Source organism: Hemiscyllium ocellatum, chromosome 19 (assembly GCF_020745735.1).
Source record: "Hemiscyllium ocellatum isolate sHemOce1 chromosome 19, sHemOce1.pat.X.cur, whole genome shotgun sequence".
Lineage (NCBI taxonomy): Eukaryota > Metazoa > Chordata > Chondrichthyes > Orectolobiformes > Hemiscylliidae > Hemiscyllium > Hemiscyllium ocellatum.
The window spans coordinates 56,896,407-56,915,601 of record NC_083419.1 but is presented as its reverse complement, the minus strand read 5'-3'; the positions used below and the strand labels follow the sequence as shown (position 1 = coordinate 56,915,601).

The window sequence follows — 19,195 nt, the reverse complement described above, 5'->3', positions numbered from 1 at the left end:
GGAATTTTGGTGTCCATATTTAAGGAAGAGTGTAACCGTATTGTTGGTGGTACAACAACAGTTCCTTCGATTTGGGCTCTAGGTTGACAAGGTTGCCTTATTAAGGAAGGCTGAGTAAATTGGACAGCTGTTCATTGGAATTTAGAATGAGAGGAAATCTAATTGAAATATACAAGGTTGTGAAGGCATGGTAAAGTGTAGGTTGTGAATCGAGAACACCTGGCCACAGACTACGAGGTCAATCATTTTAAGAGTTGTATTGATCAGTAAATGCTCCAGAGTTAACTGCATCTATCAGCACCCCTTGAGTTTGTGAGAAGTTGAAAGAAAATATCCCCATGAAGAAAGTGTACAAAACCTTTTTTCTGATATTAAAAAAAAGGAGCACTTTTTATGTTGCAGTCTTGATTTTCAATATAAAATTCCACAGAGAGACATACCAAAAAGTGAAGTGGGCAGCAATCATTCTAAAACAACTTTCTAAACCCACCATCCCCACCTCCACCCAAGCTTGGTTACCTTGCATTCCTTTCCTTTCAAAGAGATGCTGAAGATTAGTGTGCCCTTTTTAAATAGCAAGGTTGAAATATTCATAATTTGAAAATGCCATATCTGACAAAGATTGGGCCAGCTTCTTTTGGGACACTGACCAAAATAGCAATGGTGAGACCCAGCCAAAAAAAAATTTTGTAAATCTTGGCATTTATAACAACAGGAAACTTTTTCTTAAAAAACATTACTTTATTGAGCACATGTTTGGGGTGAACATTCTCTTGTCTTAGAACCTTTGCCTTCTGCAGTGTGATATTTTGCATAATGTTAATACTTAAAATGATTTTGCTTTGCTTTCTTTCTACCCTCACGCTCCTTTTGAAAAATACACAGATGTCTTGATGATATAGGCCAGTTAAAGTTTTTTACATTGCTGCAGGACCTATTAATATCATTTCTTCTGACTAGGACTGAAGTCTTGTATCAGAAGTTTTTTTTTACCCTGCCCTTTTGAATGTTGTGAAATTTAGAATATTTGACTATAAAGATTTGTTACTTGCCTTCCCTAGATCAGCAAATGAGTTGGAGGCCTTGATACAGTAAAGCAGATGTGGATAGTGGGAGAATTTGGATAGTTTCTATTTTTCATATGAAAAACTCAAATATGTTAATGTCCTGTTTCTTAAGTCAGCATTTTTTAATTACAATTTTTGAACTTTGATTCTCCACTCTAGCAACATGATGGTCACCTTCCAATAGAAATAAAAGCTGTTCCTGAAGGAAGTGTCATTCCTCGGGGAAATGTTCTCTTTACGGTTGAAAATACAGATCCAGAGTGCTATTGGCTAACCAACTGGGTTGAGGTATGTATATACTTTTGTCTGCTTGGAGTGTAGGTAAATATGTGCAGAATATTCTATCTCGTCACATTTTATGCAATCTCCCCAAACATATCCTGCGATTTTGACATGTTCATGTTGTAGTAATGTGGGGGTAAATAATCACATTGGAATTACTTTTTTTTTTCTTATTTTGCTTTCCAGACCAGCCTTGTTCAGACTTGGTATCCAATCTCTGTGGCCACAAATTCCAGAGAGCAAAAGAAAATTTTAGCTAAGTACCTGATGGAGACTGCTGGTAATTTAAATGGTCTGGAATACAAGCTTCATGACTTTGGTTACAGAGGGGTCTCATCGCAAGAGGTAAGGACTGTGTGCAGTTACAATCATGTGTTTTTACCAGTTGATGTTTAACTGGAGAAAACACAATGACTTGGCTAAGTTGTAAGCCATATTAGCAAATAAAGGTATTAAGTGCAAGAAAATGTATTTCTTCTCCCCAAGAAAGTGGATTGGTGAAGTAGGTGCAGTCTTGTTTACACATTTGCTTTCAATCCCAGATTATGTCTAGTATGTTGGCATAAGAAGGTGCATGGTTGTGATCAAAAGTCTTTTCCAGGAGGAAATTATAATTTCCTACCTTACTACTGTTGGAAAGATTGCATGACCAAGACGTGCACTTTGGGGATAAGGGTTAACTTTACTGAATTAAGTATAATGGTTCCTATAATATATTAAACTATGATGCAATAATCTATTTTTGTAAATAGATAAATATAACAAAACTTCGAGTAAAAAATGAGGTCTGCAGATGCTGGAGATCACAGCTGCAAATGTGTTGCTGGTCAAAGCACAGCAGGTCAGGCAGCATCTCAGGAATTTTAGAGAATTCGACGTTTCGAGCATAAGCCCTTCATCAGGAATAAGAGAGAGAGAGCCAAGCCGGCTGAGATAAAAGGTAGGGAGGAGGGACTAGGGGGAGGGGCGATGGAGGTGGGATAGGTGGAAGGAGGTCAAGGTGAGGGTGATAGGCCGGAGTGGGGTGGGGGCGGAGAGGTCAGGAAGAGGATTGCAGGTTAGGAGGGCGGTGCTGAGTTGAGGGAACCGACTGAGACAAGGCGGGGGGAGGGGAAATGAGGAAGCTGGAGAAATCTGAATTCATACCTTGTGGTTGGAGGGTTCCCAGGCGGAAGATGAGGCGCTCCTCCTGATGAAGGGCTTATGCTCGAAACGTCGAATTCTCTATTCCTGAGATGCTGCCTGACCTGCTGTGCTTTGACCAGCAACACATTTGCAAATATAACAAAACTGACAATTTTATTCAGCTCAATTTAATCACCTGCATGTCATAATTTAAGATCTCCTTTAGACGGCAGGAATAGGGGCATCTTCCCATCTAGTAAACTTCAAAGGAACAGACACAGTTGCAGGAATCACAGTCATCAAGAAATATTATGGAACGAAAGATCCTGTGCCAGGGTTTTCAGTACCAGCAGCAGAACACAGGTGAGTGCTTTCCTAGTTTAACTTCAGAGTTTTGAAATGTAAGTTTCTAATTGTAAAGCAGCAAATTTCAGCCACATGGTCTGAGGAACACCCTAAAGTAAGAGGAGTGCTAAGATCTTGCCCTCCACTTAATTTGATGCATAAATCAAGTATTGTGATCACTTGTGGACACTTACCTCATCAATTGAATCTTTAAATATCACTCGCCTATTAAGTCTCCTTTTTACTTAATGTTTATTTTTAGTTTAAAGAATGGTTTAAAGATTAAAGACTCCTGTTCTTGGTTCTCATTTTACATTCTGATAGAATAAGGTTTGTTTTACTTCTCTGCAAAATAAAATATGATTTTAACTCCGCCTTTTGTTTTGGAATGCATGTTTGAGGATATTGAACATTGGCGTTGTAGCACTTTGACTAGATTGTGAGAAGTGTACAATGCATTCACTGCTCACAATGTCATCTCTACAATTGGCAATCTGCTCTGCTTCTGGACTCCTCCATATTAAGTTCAATAACTTTAGGGCCTGAACTCCTCCATGTCATAATCCCTGACCCCACACTCACTAGGCCTTGTTACCTGACAGTCTGCCATTACACACTACCTATTGTTAGCCACTAACAGTCTCCATTAACAGCTAGTTGTTCTCCCCCTCCCCCAGCCACATTGTTATCGACTACTTTGCCTGTCCAACTGTTCTTGTCTCTGTTTGGGCTCTATCCTCCCCTATCTTTTATTCCTTACCCCCCCTCCTCCACCCTACCCTCATAAACCAACATTTTCCTAGCTATTATCACCTCTGAGGAAGGGTCACCAGATCCAAAATGTTTAATTTGATTTCTTTTCACAAATGCTGCCAGACCTGCTGAGCTTTTCCAACAACTTATATTTTTCTTTCTGATTTACAGCATCTACCGTTCTTTTGGTTCTTATTTTGTTTTCCATATAGTTTTGACGAGCTTTGTTGACTTAATTCTGATAGTTTTGAACTTAGAGCTTTTGTACAATTATAGCAGTTTGCAATTTTATTTTGACTTGTCATTTGAATTACTACTTGAATAGTTTCTTAATTTCATTTTTTTTTTGAGCAGTACAATTACAGCTTGGGGAAAAGACTGTGAAAAAGATGCCTTTGAACACATTATGAAGAAGTTTTCCACCGTGCCAGTATCAATCGTCAGTGACAGTTACGACATTTATAATGCTTGTGAAAAAATCTGGGGTGAGGACCTGAGAAGTTTGATAGAGTTACGGAGTCCTGAAGCTCCACTTATTATACGACCAGATTCAGGAAATCCACTTGATACAGTTTTACAGGTATACTGTTCGTTCTCCTTTAAAAGTATAGAGCGCCATTTATCATCTCCCCTGACAACAGAGTTGTTGATGTGCATGTCCAAGTTTAATACATTTAGACTGGTGAAAGAAATTCATAGCTTATATTTGGTGCTTATTTTCAAAGAATTAAATCAAGTTTTCAGCAGCTCAGATGACCTGATCCTTCCAACTGTGTAGTTCCAATTGCAACTGATTTTGAAAGCTAAACGTTCTAAACTAAATATCTAGATTAGATTACTTAGTGTGGAAACAAGCTCTTCGGCCCAACAAGTCCACACCAACCCGCCGAATTGCAACCCAAATTCAAGCTGATAGTCTACCAGTTGTCTTCCATGCTTGTACAGATCTTCCCTACGTAGTGAAGCGTAATAACATTATTTGCAAAGCTTTACTAGACTAACTTAGAAGGACACATTTACAGACTCCATGTGAGGTTTGAATGGAAAGCACCAAATAGTGAAAATATCAAAAAGGTAGGAAAGGAGGAGGACGAGTGATGACCGTCGTTAAGGAGAATATTGCAGTGCTGGAGAAAGGGTGACTCTTGAGTTCAAGGACTGAATCCATTTTGGATCGAGTTTGCAGACAAGAATGCAGTTACTTTGCTTTGTATGGTCCACATGCCACCAACTCTTAGCAAGTGTTCAGAAGCAAACCTACAAAATAATTGGGAAGGGGGTGGGGGAGCGTGAAGAGAGAGGGGAGAAAAAAAATCTCTAAAATAGAGGAATTTCGGAGTTTTCTGTCGGCAGGTAAAGTGAACAGGTAGTTAAAAGGAAAAGTTGGGATCAAAATTTTACTTAATGTAGAAGGCACGGCTAAGGTAAGATCATGAGGAATAGGAATAGGAGTAGGCCATTTGACCCTCAAGCTGTTGTCCCATTCAGTGGCTGATTGGACATTCCTCGCATCCACTTTCCTGCATTTCCCATAACCTTGATTCCCCTACTGATCAAGAATCAGTCTATCTCCATACACACAAGGGCTCTGCTTCTGCAGCCCTCTGATGCAGAGTTCCAAAGAAGCACTACTCTCCGAGAGAAGAAATGTATTCCTATCTCCGTCTTAAATTGGTGGTTTTTAATTCTGAGACTATGCCCGAGAGTCTCCAATGAGAGGAAACATCCTCTGAAAAATTTATCCTATCAAGCCCTTAAAAAAAATCTTGTGTTTCAATGAGACCACCTATCATTCTTCTAAATTCACAACCTGTTTAACCTTTGCTCATCAGACAATCCCTTCTTACTGGGGGACATCCCACTAAGCCACCTCTCGGCTAAATGCATATCTTTTATCTGTCTTTACCAAAAATGCAGATGTTATCAAGGCTATGGGACAGTAGAAAACAAAGTACTCAGTTCAAAATTCGTGAGGAAGTATTGGATAAGTTATTGGTGGTTAGAGTTTATTGAAGAAAGTGAGATTGGAAATTGTAGAGATACCGGCAATGATCCTTGTCTTCCTGAGACATGGGGCTGGTGTCAGAGAGGTGCAGAATTGCAAACATTGCATTCTTTTTAAAGACAAGCCCAGTAGTTAATGTGGAACTCTGCAAAGGGTCTAAAAATAGCAATTTGGGATAAAAGTAATGGCCAGTTGGATAAATTTTGAAATAATTGAGAAGAGACTGCTTTGGTTTTTAATGAGAGTAAATCATGTGTAACTAGTGTGTTGAAGTTCTTTTGAGCAAACTTAAAAAGCTGTAGGTGGGGTGGCACAGTGGCACTGCTGTCTCACAGCATCAAGGACTCAGGTTTGATTCCAGCCTTGGGCAACTGTCTGTGGAATCTGAGTCAGTGCAGACTCTATAGGCTGAATGAGGGATTCTGTGAACAGTGGTTTGCTGAAGGTGATTATTCAAGTTTTGTGAGAAGATTTGTAGCTCGAGTGGTTGTTGTTGTAGTCGTCACCGCCGCCGCAGGAATCTGTGTTGCAGATGTTTCGCCCCCTGTCTTGGTGACATCCTCAGTGCTACAGGAAAATCACACACAGACCAAGTCCTGAACTATGAAACATCCCAACACACAAAAGAAGTTGCATCAAGATACTGTTCAAAAGGGCCACAACACACTGCAGCACACCAGAACTGCAAAAAGAGGAAGAACACCTCTACAATGTACTCGCCAAAAACGGATACCCTGCAATTTCATCAACAGATGCTTAAGGGAAAGACAACAGAATGAGGACATGCCACAAGCCAAAGGACTAGCCACGTTGGCATATATCAAGAACATTTCTGAACTGACAGCCAGACTACTGCGACCACTAGGACTCATAACAGCACACAAACCAACAGCCACTCTCAGACAACATCTCACCAGGACAAAGGACCCGATATCCAGCATGAGCAAAACCAACGTAGTGTACAAAATCCCATGTAAGGACTGCACAAAACACTACATAAAACAAACAGGAAGATAGCTAATGATCCGTATCCATGAACACCAGCTAGCCACGAAACGGCATGACCAGCTATCTTTAGTAGCCACACATGCAGATGACAAGCAATGTGAGTTTGACTGGAACAACACTATTATAGGACAAACCAAACAGAACAGCCAGGGAATTCCTAGAGGCATGGCACTCATCCACAAATTCTATCAACAAACACATCGACTTGGACCCAATATACCGGCCACTGCAGCAAACAGCTGGAACTGACAACCGGAAGCGGCAGAGATGAACCACTATAAATGCCGGAGGAAAGATCACAGAAGTGCTTCACAGGAGGCTCCCAAGCACTGAGGATGTCACCTAGACAGTGGACGAAACGTCTGCAATGCAAATTCCCAGCTCGGTGAACAGAACCACAACAATAAAGGTGATTATAGCTTAGCTTAGAAAAGAAGGGGCAGTGACATACAAAATTGAATGGTAGTCTCAAGTGCAATGGTTCATGAATCTTCACATGGCTGAAGGCTTGTGGTGGAAATTTGCAGAAGCCAGTTGGTAGCTTTGTTTTTATTCTATTCACTTGTGGGATGGGAGTGTCACTGGCTCTGCAACAGTTATTGCCTATCTCTAAGATCTTTGCAGAAATTCACCACCTTGTAACCTTGTAGATAATAGTAACAGCAGTGTGGAGAGAGTGGATGTTTCTAGATGATGATGCCATGACGCCGCCTGTTTTCTCCCCCCCCCCCCCCCCAGGACTGTCAGTGCACAATTAAATGTTGAGAGTCTGTGCTTAAATCGTCTATTATGGGTGAAGGTCATAGCCTAGTGGTGCAAATGTCACTTGTCAGCCCAAGCCTGGATATTATCCAAATCTTTTGCATTTGAACATGGACTGCTTCAGTATCTGAGGAGTCATGAATGGTACTGAACATTGTGCAATCATTGGCAAGCATCCCCACTTCTGACTTTATGGCAGGAAGGTCATTGAAATAGCTGAGGATGGTTGGGCCTTAGACACTAACCAGAGGAACTCCTGCAGAGATTTCTTGGAGCTGAGATGACTGACTTCCATCATCTTATGTGCCAAATATGACTCCAACCAGTGGACAATATTCCTGACTATTTGTTTCAAAGATTGCCATTTGCCTCAAATATGAATTTGTTTGGGCTCCATCAAATGCAGCCTTGATGTTGAGGGCTGTCACTCTCTCCTTGTATCTGGAATTCATCTTTTTTGTCTATGTTTGAACAAAGGCTGTAAGGAGATAAGTGGCTCTGGTTGAATCCAAACTGACTACCAATGAGTAGATTAATGATGAGTGGTGCTGCTTGATAGCACTTATGACGTCTTCCATCACTTTACTGACTGACGAACTGGTAATTGAATTTGACCTGCTCGGTGTACAGAACATACCAGTCCAGTTTTCCATGTGGGTAGATGCCAGTATTATAACTGTAACCGCAAGCTCAAACAAATTGTCAGTAGTATTGCTAGAATGTTGTCAGGGCTCATAGTTGCACTGAATACTGCAAAGGCTAACCACTACTTGATATCACATGGAGTGAATCAACTTTTCTGAAGACTGATATGTGATGCTGGGAGCCATTGGAGGAGGCCAAGATGAATGCTTCAGCTTTAACTTCTACTGTTCTCACATCTTGACCACTTAGTGTAAACTGTTAACAACATCTTTTCACCATCAGCTCCCTAACCCCCCCCCAAAAAGCTTCATTTTATCTCTGGTGAAGAGTCATCTAGACTCTGTTATCTTGCTGTCTCTCCATGGATGCTACTTGACCTCCTGTGATCTCCAATATTGGTTGTTTTCAGTTAAAGTTTGCACTGATGTGTTCAACTCCCCCATCATTGAAGATGCAGATATTTGTGTAGCTGCTTCCTCCAGTGAGCTATTTAATTGTCCACTGCTGTTCACTAGGAGATATGGCAGGACTGCAGAACCTGAATTTGATACATTAGCTGTGAGATCACTTAGTTCAGTTTATCAGTTGCTGCTTATGTTGCTTGCCTTAGGTTAGTCCTGTATGGTAGCTTCGCCAGGTTGACATCTCATTTTTAGGTGTGTGTGGTGATGCTCCTGGCATGCCATTCTACACTCCATTAAACCAGGGTTGATGCCCTGGCTTGATGGTAATGATTGAGTGGGAGATGTGCCAAGCCGTGTGGTTGCAGGTTGTGTTGGAGGATCATTCTGTTGATGGCACACAGTCTTGAGTTGCTAGGTCTGTTTGAAGCCTTGTCCCATTTAGCATGGTGATAATACCATGCAATGCAATAAAGAATATTCTCCAATGTGAAGGTGGGACTAGGAAATTTTTCAAACTGGAAGAAGGACAGTGGAGTTCAAAATTACTTGGCAAGTTGATAGGCTGGGCAGTTAGATGGCAAATGAAGTTCATTGTGAAGAAGTGACATAATACATTATGGTAGGTAGTACATGAATATTCAATACAACATAAAGGGTAGGATTCTTCAAGAGATGCTGGAGCAGAGTAATCTGGGTATATATGTGCATATGCACATAAAAGTGGCTGGATAGATGGAGAGAGCAGGCAACAAACCATGCAGTATTCTGGACTTTCTCAACTCTTGTATTCTATGCTATGATTGATAAGTTTTGCTGAACTTGTATGAGACACTAGTGGACCTCCGCTGGAGTGTCATGCACAATTAGTCATACAGCCCAGAGACAGACCCTTCCAATCAACACATTCATGCCAACCCGCTTACCTACATCTGGCCCATATCCCTCTAAACCTTTTGTGAATGCATTGGGGAGAGTGCAGAAGTGATATACAAGAATGGTTCCAGGAATGAGAGACTTCAGTTCTGACTCTATTCTAGCTGAGGAAAAAGCTGAGTGTAGACTTGATAGAGCTGCTCAAAACCATGTGGAGTAACGTTAGACTAGATCGGGAGGACAAAATTAGAAGTGATTTGCAAAAGACTAAATGTGAGACTAGAACCTTCTCGTGGAACAAGTGATTCAGGTCTGGAATCTACTGCCTGGAAGTGAGTCGAGGGCTTTCAATTATAAATTGACATCATTTGCAGTATTACAGGGAAAGCATGAGAGAATGGCCCTAATGCATGATGCTCATTTGGAGAGTTCATGTAGACATGATCAGCCAAATGGTCTCCTTTTCGCACTGTGATTTTTCAAAAACAATTCTGCCACTGGATATGTACCCTTCATGAGAATTGTTTATGTTGAGACTAGCGATGAATGCTGTCAGGTGTTGGCAGTCATGTTAGCTAGCTTGCCAACGCTGATCTGGATTGAGTTGTGTCAGACAGTGTTAGCAGACTAGGAGAGCTTTTTGAGTGTCATTATTCTTTGCTGGATTCTATCTCAGATGCAAATTTTCTCTCTGATCTGTTTGGACTCTGCCTTGTTCAAGCTGTATTGGGGAGAAGTAAGCCTTGACTTTATGTTGCAGAATTATTAAAATGTCCATGCTCTGATGAACAGGTTCTTGAAATCCTGGGAAAGAAATTTCCACCAACAGAGAACTCTAAAGGTTATAAGGTGCTTCCTCCTTTCTTGAGAATTATTCAGGGAGATGGTGTGGATATAAACACTCTACAAGAGGTAAGAGTCCACAGTCTAGCAAAATAACTGCTAGCACTAGATTTTTTTTCTCTCTCAAAATGCCTTGATGACTGACTGTTCTGACCTAAACTGCTTGCATGATTGAAAAATCACCATTTAAAGCTAAGTGAACTACAATAGCATGTCTTTTTCACACATAAATGTTAGAAGGGATGACCAAAAAGCTGGAATGGTTTTAAGGAGAACCTTGAGACGAAACTGGAGAGAATTTATAGCTAGCATTGTGGAAGGCATCTGAGTTAGTAGAACAGAATTTGTTGCACTTAACTGCAACAGTTATAATTACACTTGAGTGAAGCCATTGAATAACTTTAAACACTCCTCTTAAACCGAGGCTAGGAGCCAATATAAGCTGGCAAGTAATGATCGGTGCATTGAACTTAGTGAAAGTTTTTAAACTCCTCTTCAACACTTTATTGTATTTATCTATCAATTTAGGAATTTTCTGTTACAAGAATTGGTTGAGACCAAGATATTGAATGGGTTTTCATGAATGGGTTAAATACAGTTGTTGGGACCAAAGGAGTCAAATAGTATCGGGAGAAAAGTGGGAGCAAGGTTCTGAGTTGGATGATCAGCCATGATCCTATTGAATGCAGGCCAGGCTCAAAAGGTGGCTGACCCACTCCTGCTCTGTTTCTGTTCAATTTCTGTGTGTTCTCCACTATTTTTGTACAATTTAAATAAAGTTATTCCCTGGACAAGAAAATTGTGATATGCCAGTGGCTGTACAAATTCAAAACAAACTCTAAATCAAAATAAACGTAGATTAAACTATGCAGTGAATTGGTCTGGATATGCCTCGAATACCATGTCCAGTTTTGGTGGTTGTAGTGGGTAGATATTAAAGTGCTGGCATTGTGGCTGTTCTAGATATGAATTGCATATAGTACTGAAATAATAAATCCAGAGTTAAACCATAGAAATGAGACACTCTGACACGAGTTCAAACGGTAAAGGTATTTTGAAGAATGTCTGTCTTAAATCGGAGTGTTTTTGATTAAATTGGAAAGGAAGTCTGCTTAGTTGTAAACAAAAAACTAGATGCATCCAGATATCTGTGATCAACCTGTTCAGATGTTATGGCATAAATCTGGAGTAGGTGGGATTTCAATTTGTGCCTCTTGGCTCAGAGGTAGGAACACTACCACTGCAACACAAAATTTCTGTCCTTGGCTGGATCTATCTGTGGAGTCAGTGGAGGATTGTTACTGAAAAATGAACTAAGACATGCAGACTTCATCAGTAGCTACATTTATGGGGCTATCCGTGAGCAATTCAAGAAGTAGTGTATGTTGTTTTTCAGATCGTACAGGGAATGCAAGCACATAAGTGGAGCATTGAGAACATTACCTTTGGATCTGGTGGTGCTTTGTTGCAGAAAATGACCAGAGACCTCCTGAACTGTTCATTCAAATGTAGTTATGTTGTAACCAATGGACTTGGGGTATGTAATGTTTTGTTGAATTGTACATGAAATCATTCTAGGTTTGGGCAGAGAAATGACTTTAGGTTTGATATTGAATGTTATGTCTCAGTATCCAATATGTAAATGATTAACTAAGGGCATGAATGTATAAACTTGTTTGAGCTGAATTCCTGAATAATTTTAAGTAGGCCAGTATTTTTAATGTTCATTTTGGCCTCCAAATCTTTGAGTTCTCAGCTCAGATCACATACTTCAATCCTGTACAGGTAGACAACCCTTTATCCGAAATCCAAAAAGCTCAAGTACAAAGGTTTTTGTGAAGTTTTTCTTTCTCATTAACAAGGTTGTTTGGTGTGTAACAATTAACCCAGTCACACCCACTCGGTGTGTGTCACTTGGATACGATGTGTGGGGCATGGCCCAGCACTGGCAGGCCTTGATTCTGTTTCAAGGCCCTGTTTTACTCATAACTCTAATCCTTCAGAGAGATTTTTTTTTTTAAATTTCACGATCAAACTCACTTATTCTGAAATTCGAAAAATTCTGAATTCTGAAAACCAGTTGGTCCCGAGCATTTCTGATAAAGGATTGTGCAATTATAGTATGAAACTTTAGATTTTACACATTTCTATTGACGAGCAACAGTATAACTAGATATGTCTTGTGTAACCATACATAGACATTTCTGCCAGTTTTATCTTATCTTACCTTCAAAAAAGGGAATAGGGATAACCCTGGGAATTACAGGCCAGTTAGTCTTACTTCTGTGGTAGGCAAAGTAATGGGAAGGGTACTGAGGGATAGGATTTATGAGTATCTGGAAAGACATTGCTTGATTAGGGACAGCCAGCATGGATTTGTGAAGGGTAGGTCTTGCCTTACAAGTCTTATTGAATTCTTTGAGGAGGTGACCAAGCATGTGGATGAGGGTAGAGCAGTGGATGTAGTGTACATGGATTTTAGTAAGGCATTTGATAAGGTTCCCCATGGTAGGCTTATGTGAAAGTCAGGAGGCATGGGATAGAGGGAAATTTGGCCAATTGGATAGAAAACTGGCTAACCGGTCGAAGTCAGAGTGTGGTGGTAGATGGTAAATATTCAGCCTGGAGCCCAGTTACAAGTGGAGTTCCGCAGGGATCAGTTCTGGGTCCTCTGCTGTTTGTAATCTTTATTAATGACTTGGATGAGGGAGTCGGGTGGGTCAGTAAATTTGCAGATGATACGAAGATTGGTGGAGTTGTGGACAGTGAGGAGGGACTTAGATATGATGCAGAGCTGGGCTGAGGAGTGGCAGATGGAGTTCAACCCTGCCAAGTGTGAGGTTGTCCATTTTGGAAGAACAAATAAGAATGCGGAATACAGGGTTAACGGTAGGGTTCTCAGTCAGGTGGAGGAACAGAGGGATCTTGGGTTCTATTTACATAGATCTGTGAAAGTTGCCACTCAGGTGGATAGAGCTTGTAAGAAGGCCTATGGTGTATTAGCGTTCATTAGCAGAGGGATTGAATTCAAGAGTCGTGAAGTGATGTTGCAGCTGTACAGGACTTTGGTTAGGCCACATTTGGAGTACTGTGTGCAGTTCTGGTCGCCTCACTTTAGGAAAGATGTGGAAGCTTTGGAGAGAGTGCAAAGAAGATTTACCAGGATGTTGCCTGGAATGGAGACTAGGTCGTATGAGGATAGGTTGAGAGTTCTCTGCCTTTTCTCGTTGGAACAGCGAAGGATGAGGGGTGACTTGATAGAGGTTTATAAGATGATCAGAGGAATAGATAGAGTAGACAGTCAGAAACTTTTTCCCTGGGTACAACAGTGTTACAAGGGGACATAAATTTAAGGTGAAGGGTGGAAGGTATAGGGGAGATGTCAGGGGTGGGTTCTTTACCTAGAGAGTGGTGGGGGCATGGAATGCGCTGCCCGTGGGAGTGGTAGAGTCACAATCATTGGCGACCTTTAAGCGGCAATTGGATAGGTACATGGATGGGTGCTTAATCTAGGATAGATGTTCGGCACAACATCGTGGGCCGAAGGGCCAGTTCTGTGCTGTATTGTTCTATGTGACTCCTAATATAAGTTAACCGTTCCCCACTTTACATGTCCTTTTTAATATTCCCCTTTTTGAAGAAACTTTCTAATTCTTTTTATGGATTCACTGCTGTGCTCCAAAGCTAATGCTTGCGTATTATGATTAAAATGGCATCAGTACATTGCCTTTCTTCAATATGAGAACAGACACTGAGTGCTGGCAAACTGTTATTTATCAATGCACTTTCCACTGGTAATCATCGGTTGGCATTTATGAACCTGGAACTTTGCTACTCCTAATGTGGCTTGACATCATGAATTTATCTCTTGATATTTGTGTGGGTGCTTTCATGATAACAGATGCTTTTTCGTTCATGTTAAGAATTGCAATTTGTACACATATAGATTGACCTTTCTCATTTTCAGGTAAATGTTTTCAAAGATCCAGTCATGGATCCAAACAAGCGATCCAAGAAAGGACGTCTATCTTTGCATTGTACTCCTGCAGGGCATTATGTCACACTTGAAGAGGGTAAAGGAGAACTGGAAGAAAATGGTCCTGTAAGTAAACTTGAATTTAATTTTTCTATTATCACAAAAACATGGAAAGTTGAACATAGAGTGCTGATGTTAATTCATTTGATTAGAACAAGGTGTTAACATTTGTGGAATTTTACTCTTTCTCCTCAGTCCAGTATTATAATAAAAGTTTTAATCCACAAGAAAAGCAATCCAGTACTGTACCCTGGGTTCTTGTTTTAAAGCATATGTCTGAACCTTGAACTGTATCAAAGCTCTTCTATCAAACAGCATAGATTTTCCTCCAGCAGAATATGTCAACAAAATAGCAGTATAAATAAAAATAATATTTCTCGAGCACTGTGCACGTGAAGATTATGTTACGTGCATGCAAGTGTGAATATGCAGTCAGCATTGTGAGGAACGTATGACTTGTTACAAATGATGCAGCAGAGAATGTGGTTAGAAAAACAGTTAGAGGGAGTGATGCAAAAAGCAGGTTTAAAAGAACGTGATATTTACATTGGCTGTGTTACTTTGTTAACTTTCAGTATAGGCACAGGGTTGGCTTTACAGGCATTTGCTGGCATTAAGTGTGAGGGAAGGGTGGGGAATGGAGGTGGAAAAAGGCAGAAGTAGCTAGCTCTTGCTGTACTAAGGATCTATATTATTTAACAGATTCCCAAATAGTAAAGGGAAACAATGTCTCAGTCAGTAGCTTGCGAAAAAGCAGCAAGAGGGGCTTTGTGAATTGCTGCGCTAATGCTCCTTTTTCAGGAAAAAGATGAGGAAATGTGAAATAAAAAGGTTGAACTGTATCGGGGTAGGGAAGAGATGGGAATGAGCAGATAGGCAGAGCTGGGGAGGGGAGGGGAGGGAGGGTGGGGGGGGTGGGGGTGGGGGGTGGGTGGAGAGAGAGAGAGAGAGCGCAAGCAATAATTGGAGTCTGCTGGGAAGAAAGAAAAGCTGTTAATGGGGACCATAAGTAGATGAAAATGTTTACTTAACGTACTTGCTGTCCCCACCACTAATTTCAGTTTTTTTTCTTTTTTGGCAGACAATCATCCATCCCTTTTGTCTCCCTAACTGTCACATTCTCTCTGTCTTTGCCTCTGCCTCTGATTTTGTCTAACTATAATAGAAATATTCTGGATTTAAATAAGATCTTTTTAAATATGCAATTACTGACAACTTCAAGCTTATAGTTGTAACTGAGAACATCAGAGGCAAAAGTTCAAATACAACCTACCTCTAATGTGATTTGAGTCAAGGCACTTTATTGAAAAGCAGGACTGAGTGAATCTGCTGTCTATCTAGACTGGCTGTTCTAATCATTAATGCTTTTCTGTTTTAAAAAAACAATCCATGTTATGCTATCCATTTGATACGAAAGCCTTGTACTTCATGCAATCTATTCCTATTCTCTTGCTGTCTTTTTGCTAACGTCTGTTTTGAGTTACTGTATTCTCTAATGAAGGAAAAGGGACTGATTGGAAGTGCCAGAGTATTTTCAGGCAATAAAATGCTTTAAAGTGCAATCTCTGTTATAGTATAAGAAATGTCGCAGCCAGCAGGAGCAATGTAGGTTCCCACATTCAGATTTTTAAAAAAATTAATTTGTGGGATGTGAATGTTGCTGGCTGGCCAGCATTTATTGTCCATCCTTAGTTGCCCTTGAAGGTGGTGGTGAGCTGCCACCTTGAACCCCTGCAGTCCACTTGCTACAGGTTGACGAGGAATCCTAGGATTTTTACCCAGGAACTGATATATTTCCAAGTCAGTATGTGGTTTGGAGGTGAACTTGTAGGTGGTAGTGTCCCAGGTATCTGGTCCCCTTCTTCTAGATGGAAGTGATCATGGATTTGGAAGGTGCTGTCCATGATCACTTCCATCTAGATTTTGCAATGCGCCTTGTTGATGGTACAATAACTAGATGATTTGTCTTCCAGATGTTATTTGAGGGATAAGAACTGGCTGGAGTTGCTGTTTAAAATACAGTTGTCATGTGATCTTTTCCATTCACCTGAGAAGGAAGGCAGGGTGCAGTTCATTGATTTGTCCAATAAATGGCGCCATGTCAGCTTTTTGTCTTGACATTAAATCTGTTACAGTTGTATTTAGATTTTACATTTTTTTTACAGGATCTTCTGCATACAGTTTTCAAGAATGGCAAAGTTATAAAGGCTTATACTTTTGATGAAGTGAGGGAAAATGCTCAGCTGAAGATGAGTAGATGTGGAGAACTTCAATAAATTCAAATTCATGTCAAATATATATATATGTACACAATGAAGTCAAGTCTGTCGCGGGTTCAATGCACAGATGTATATATGATTTTAAAATTTGCCTATGAAGTTGAAAAAATTTATAATAGTCACATATAAAACAGCAAATGAAGTCCACCCATACCCTGATCATCCAAGTGCAGTTTGCATTTTTAACTGACGCCTGCTGTACACAAATTTTAACATTGTGTTGCTTTGAACAGCTGCTGCTTGTGTTGTAATATGTAAATTGTGGGGTATAATAGTGGTAACAAGAAATTATGAAGATGTGCAAATGTTGGTCATGTGTTTGAACTGGATAATCTACTTCACAGAGAAAATGTTGGCCAATGTTGGAACTAATTTAAATATATATTTTTAGTGTACATATTCCAAACTCCTTTTCGATCTTCCTATTAAGGTTTTTTTTCTTTTAATGAACGGGGGGTTCAATTTTATAGTTCCAGACTTTGTTCTGGCTTGGAAGTAGGGACAGTTTTGCTGAATAGGAATGAAAAGTAATGGCAGTAGTACAACCATTTGGTATTATGATGAACAAAGCCGCCTTTGCACACAAGTGTGTTTAGAATTGGGGGGGGGTGGGAGGCGAGGTAGTTAATAGTGCACTTTTTTATAGAACTAGTTGTGTGCTGAAAGATGTCGGATTTTATAGAACATTAAACACTGAGGAAAGAGGTGTCTAATCACGCAACTAACTTTGTGGTTTAATGGAACAATCAAAAATGAATTTATTCTTGAAAGACTGTGGTTTGTCAAGAATATTAATTAATTTTGATGCACTTATTGAGCTATGCCTTCTATTTCACATTTCCAAATTTGATAAGAATTCTTTCCTTGAGATACCAAGTTTATTCTACCTTTTTTCTTTAGCATGATTTAAATTGAGAAAGCTTTTCCAAAAGAAAATGTTTCCACAACAATGTAACGGTGAAATTTGGAAATTGGAAATGGAAGGGAAAATTAGACACAGTTATCCCAGTAGAATGAAATGAACCTAGCATCTCTTCCTATGAGGGGAGAAGGTTATAAAAGTATACATTTTATAATAGAAGAAAGATTAGGCCTTTAATTTCTATATTACACCATGTTGTAGTTTTCTGTAGAAAATTAATTTCCTGGGACTGCTGTTTACAACAGATGAAATGTATGTTTCCTGTGCTCTATCATTGTTTCATGTCCCCAAATTTCAATGACACTGTGTTTCTTGATACTCCTTACTACAGCAATATACCTAAACAGTAAAACAGATTGTTAGACTATGCAATAGGAATTTCTTTTTTTTAACATGAAAAGTGAATATATTGGTTCATATACCTATGCTGAAATGGCTTGAAGACTTAAGACAAGATTTATGAAAATAAGCCATTTCCAGATATCATGAATTTTGCTTTTGTCCCACTGTGGGAAGTGTGAAACAGGAAGAACATTAATGTTACTATGATACAAATTACAGACATAATGATTTAATTTTAAATGTTTTGTTAAATTTGAATGTGTTAATATTTTCTCCTTTGAAATATCAACAAACTAAGTCTGGGATCATCATTTAATCAGGGGTGGACTTCCCAGATGTTCGAGAGCAGTGGGGGCAGGGAGCATTAAATGTTGGAGAAAGCAAAATGACAGGTACTCAGTGGAACAGTTTTTTAAAAAAAAACTATAAGTTTGTTTAATACTCAACCTACTATTTAATGTTTTCATGACTTACGTGGCCAGTTTCTGTTTCCAAACTGGGCTGCTTTACATTTCTAAGACACAAGCATGGAATACGACAAATTGAAATAAATTCTTTTGCTCTCTAGATACAAATAATTAATGTATAAATTAACATGTGAAGTGAATTTTGAGTCGATACTTGAAGATAAATTATTGCCATTAAGTAACTTTGAAGAATGACTTCAATGTGCCAATTATTTCAAAGTTATATCATGGATTTTGGAAAGTCATGCAAATATTCATGATTCAACTAAATCCAAAAACTGAATAACTATTGGGCGAAGCTGTCTAGGAATTGAAGTGAATGTCAGTTATAACCATGAATAAAACATCCAGCATAGCAACCAAATATTTAATTAATGTCTCATTTCAGACTCTTCCGTGGGCCCAACATGCCTCAAGAGTTGTAGCACTATTAATTACAAGCCTTGTTATCTTTAATTGTATTAACTAGCAGATGCTGATCACAATTTGAGTTAGTTCACAAAGTAACATACTATCACCTGACTGAGGAACGTCTCTCATTGGGAGTGGTTTGCGTTGGTAGTTTAGTATTGGTTGAATGAACCTTTCAAAGCTTTCAAATGGAATGTTACAAAATACTTCCTTGCTTATCCTTCAGCAATTCTTGTAGGCTTCTGTGAACACATGTTTTCCATAGTTTTAAATCTTGGTTGGGATATTGGTTGCAACTTTTGAATCCTGTTGAGCATTTCCCCTTCCACTAGTATATAACAACTGCTGTACAATTCCCTAGTGTCTTACTCCATACTATATTTGGAGTTGTCAGTTTGTCCTATATAGCTCTCTTTTGAAAGAGAGCTCTTTGATTTCCTACGATTTCCATGGTGTATATTATGTCTGAGGAATTTCAAATAAATTTCTACGGTTTTGTGTAAAAGCCATGTATGCTTTCTGCTTTTAGATAAGAAAACATTGTTACTACGTCTGTAATTTGTGTGCAGTTGTGTATTGCTGAAGAGCCTGAAGATTTTTTGATGAAGCTTATAAATTTTGTTTGT

The 19,195-nt window shown here is 39.5% G+C and overlaps 1 protein-coding gene across 1 annotated transcript in view; it reads left to right on the top strand.

The window, feature by feature from the left end:
- The window catches only part of nampt1 (nicotinamide phosphoribosyltransferase 1), a 31,344-nt gene extending 14,758 nt beyond the window's left edge, over window positions 1-16,586 (top strand). Inside the window, exons 4-11 of the mRNA XM_060839941.1 lie at window positions 1,227-1,355; window positions 1,536-1,694; window positions 2,701-2,837; window positions 3,927-4,152; window positions 10,062-10,181; window positions 11,509-11,649; window positions 14,080-14,214; window positions 16,314-16,586. Coding sequence (XP_060695924.1) covers window positions 1,227-1,355; window positions 1,536-1,694; window positions 2,701-2,837; window positions 3,927-4,152; window positions 10,062-10,181; window positions 11,509-11,649; window positions 14,080-14,214; window positions 16,314-16,424 — 1,158 coding nt within the window. The 3' untranslated portion in view covers window positions 16,425-16,586. The remainder of the gene's footprint in view (window positions 1-1,226; window positions 1,356-1,535; window positions 1,695-2,700; window positions 2,838-3,926; window positions 4,153-10,061; window positions 10,182-11,508; window positions 11,650-14,079; window positions 14,215-16,313) is intronic.
- The last annotated feature ends 2,609 nt before the right edge of the window (window positions 16,587-19,195 follow it).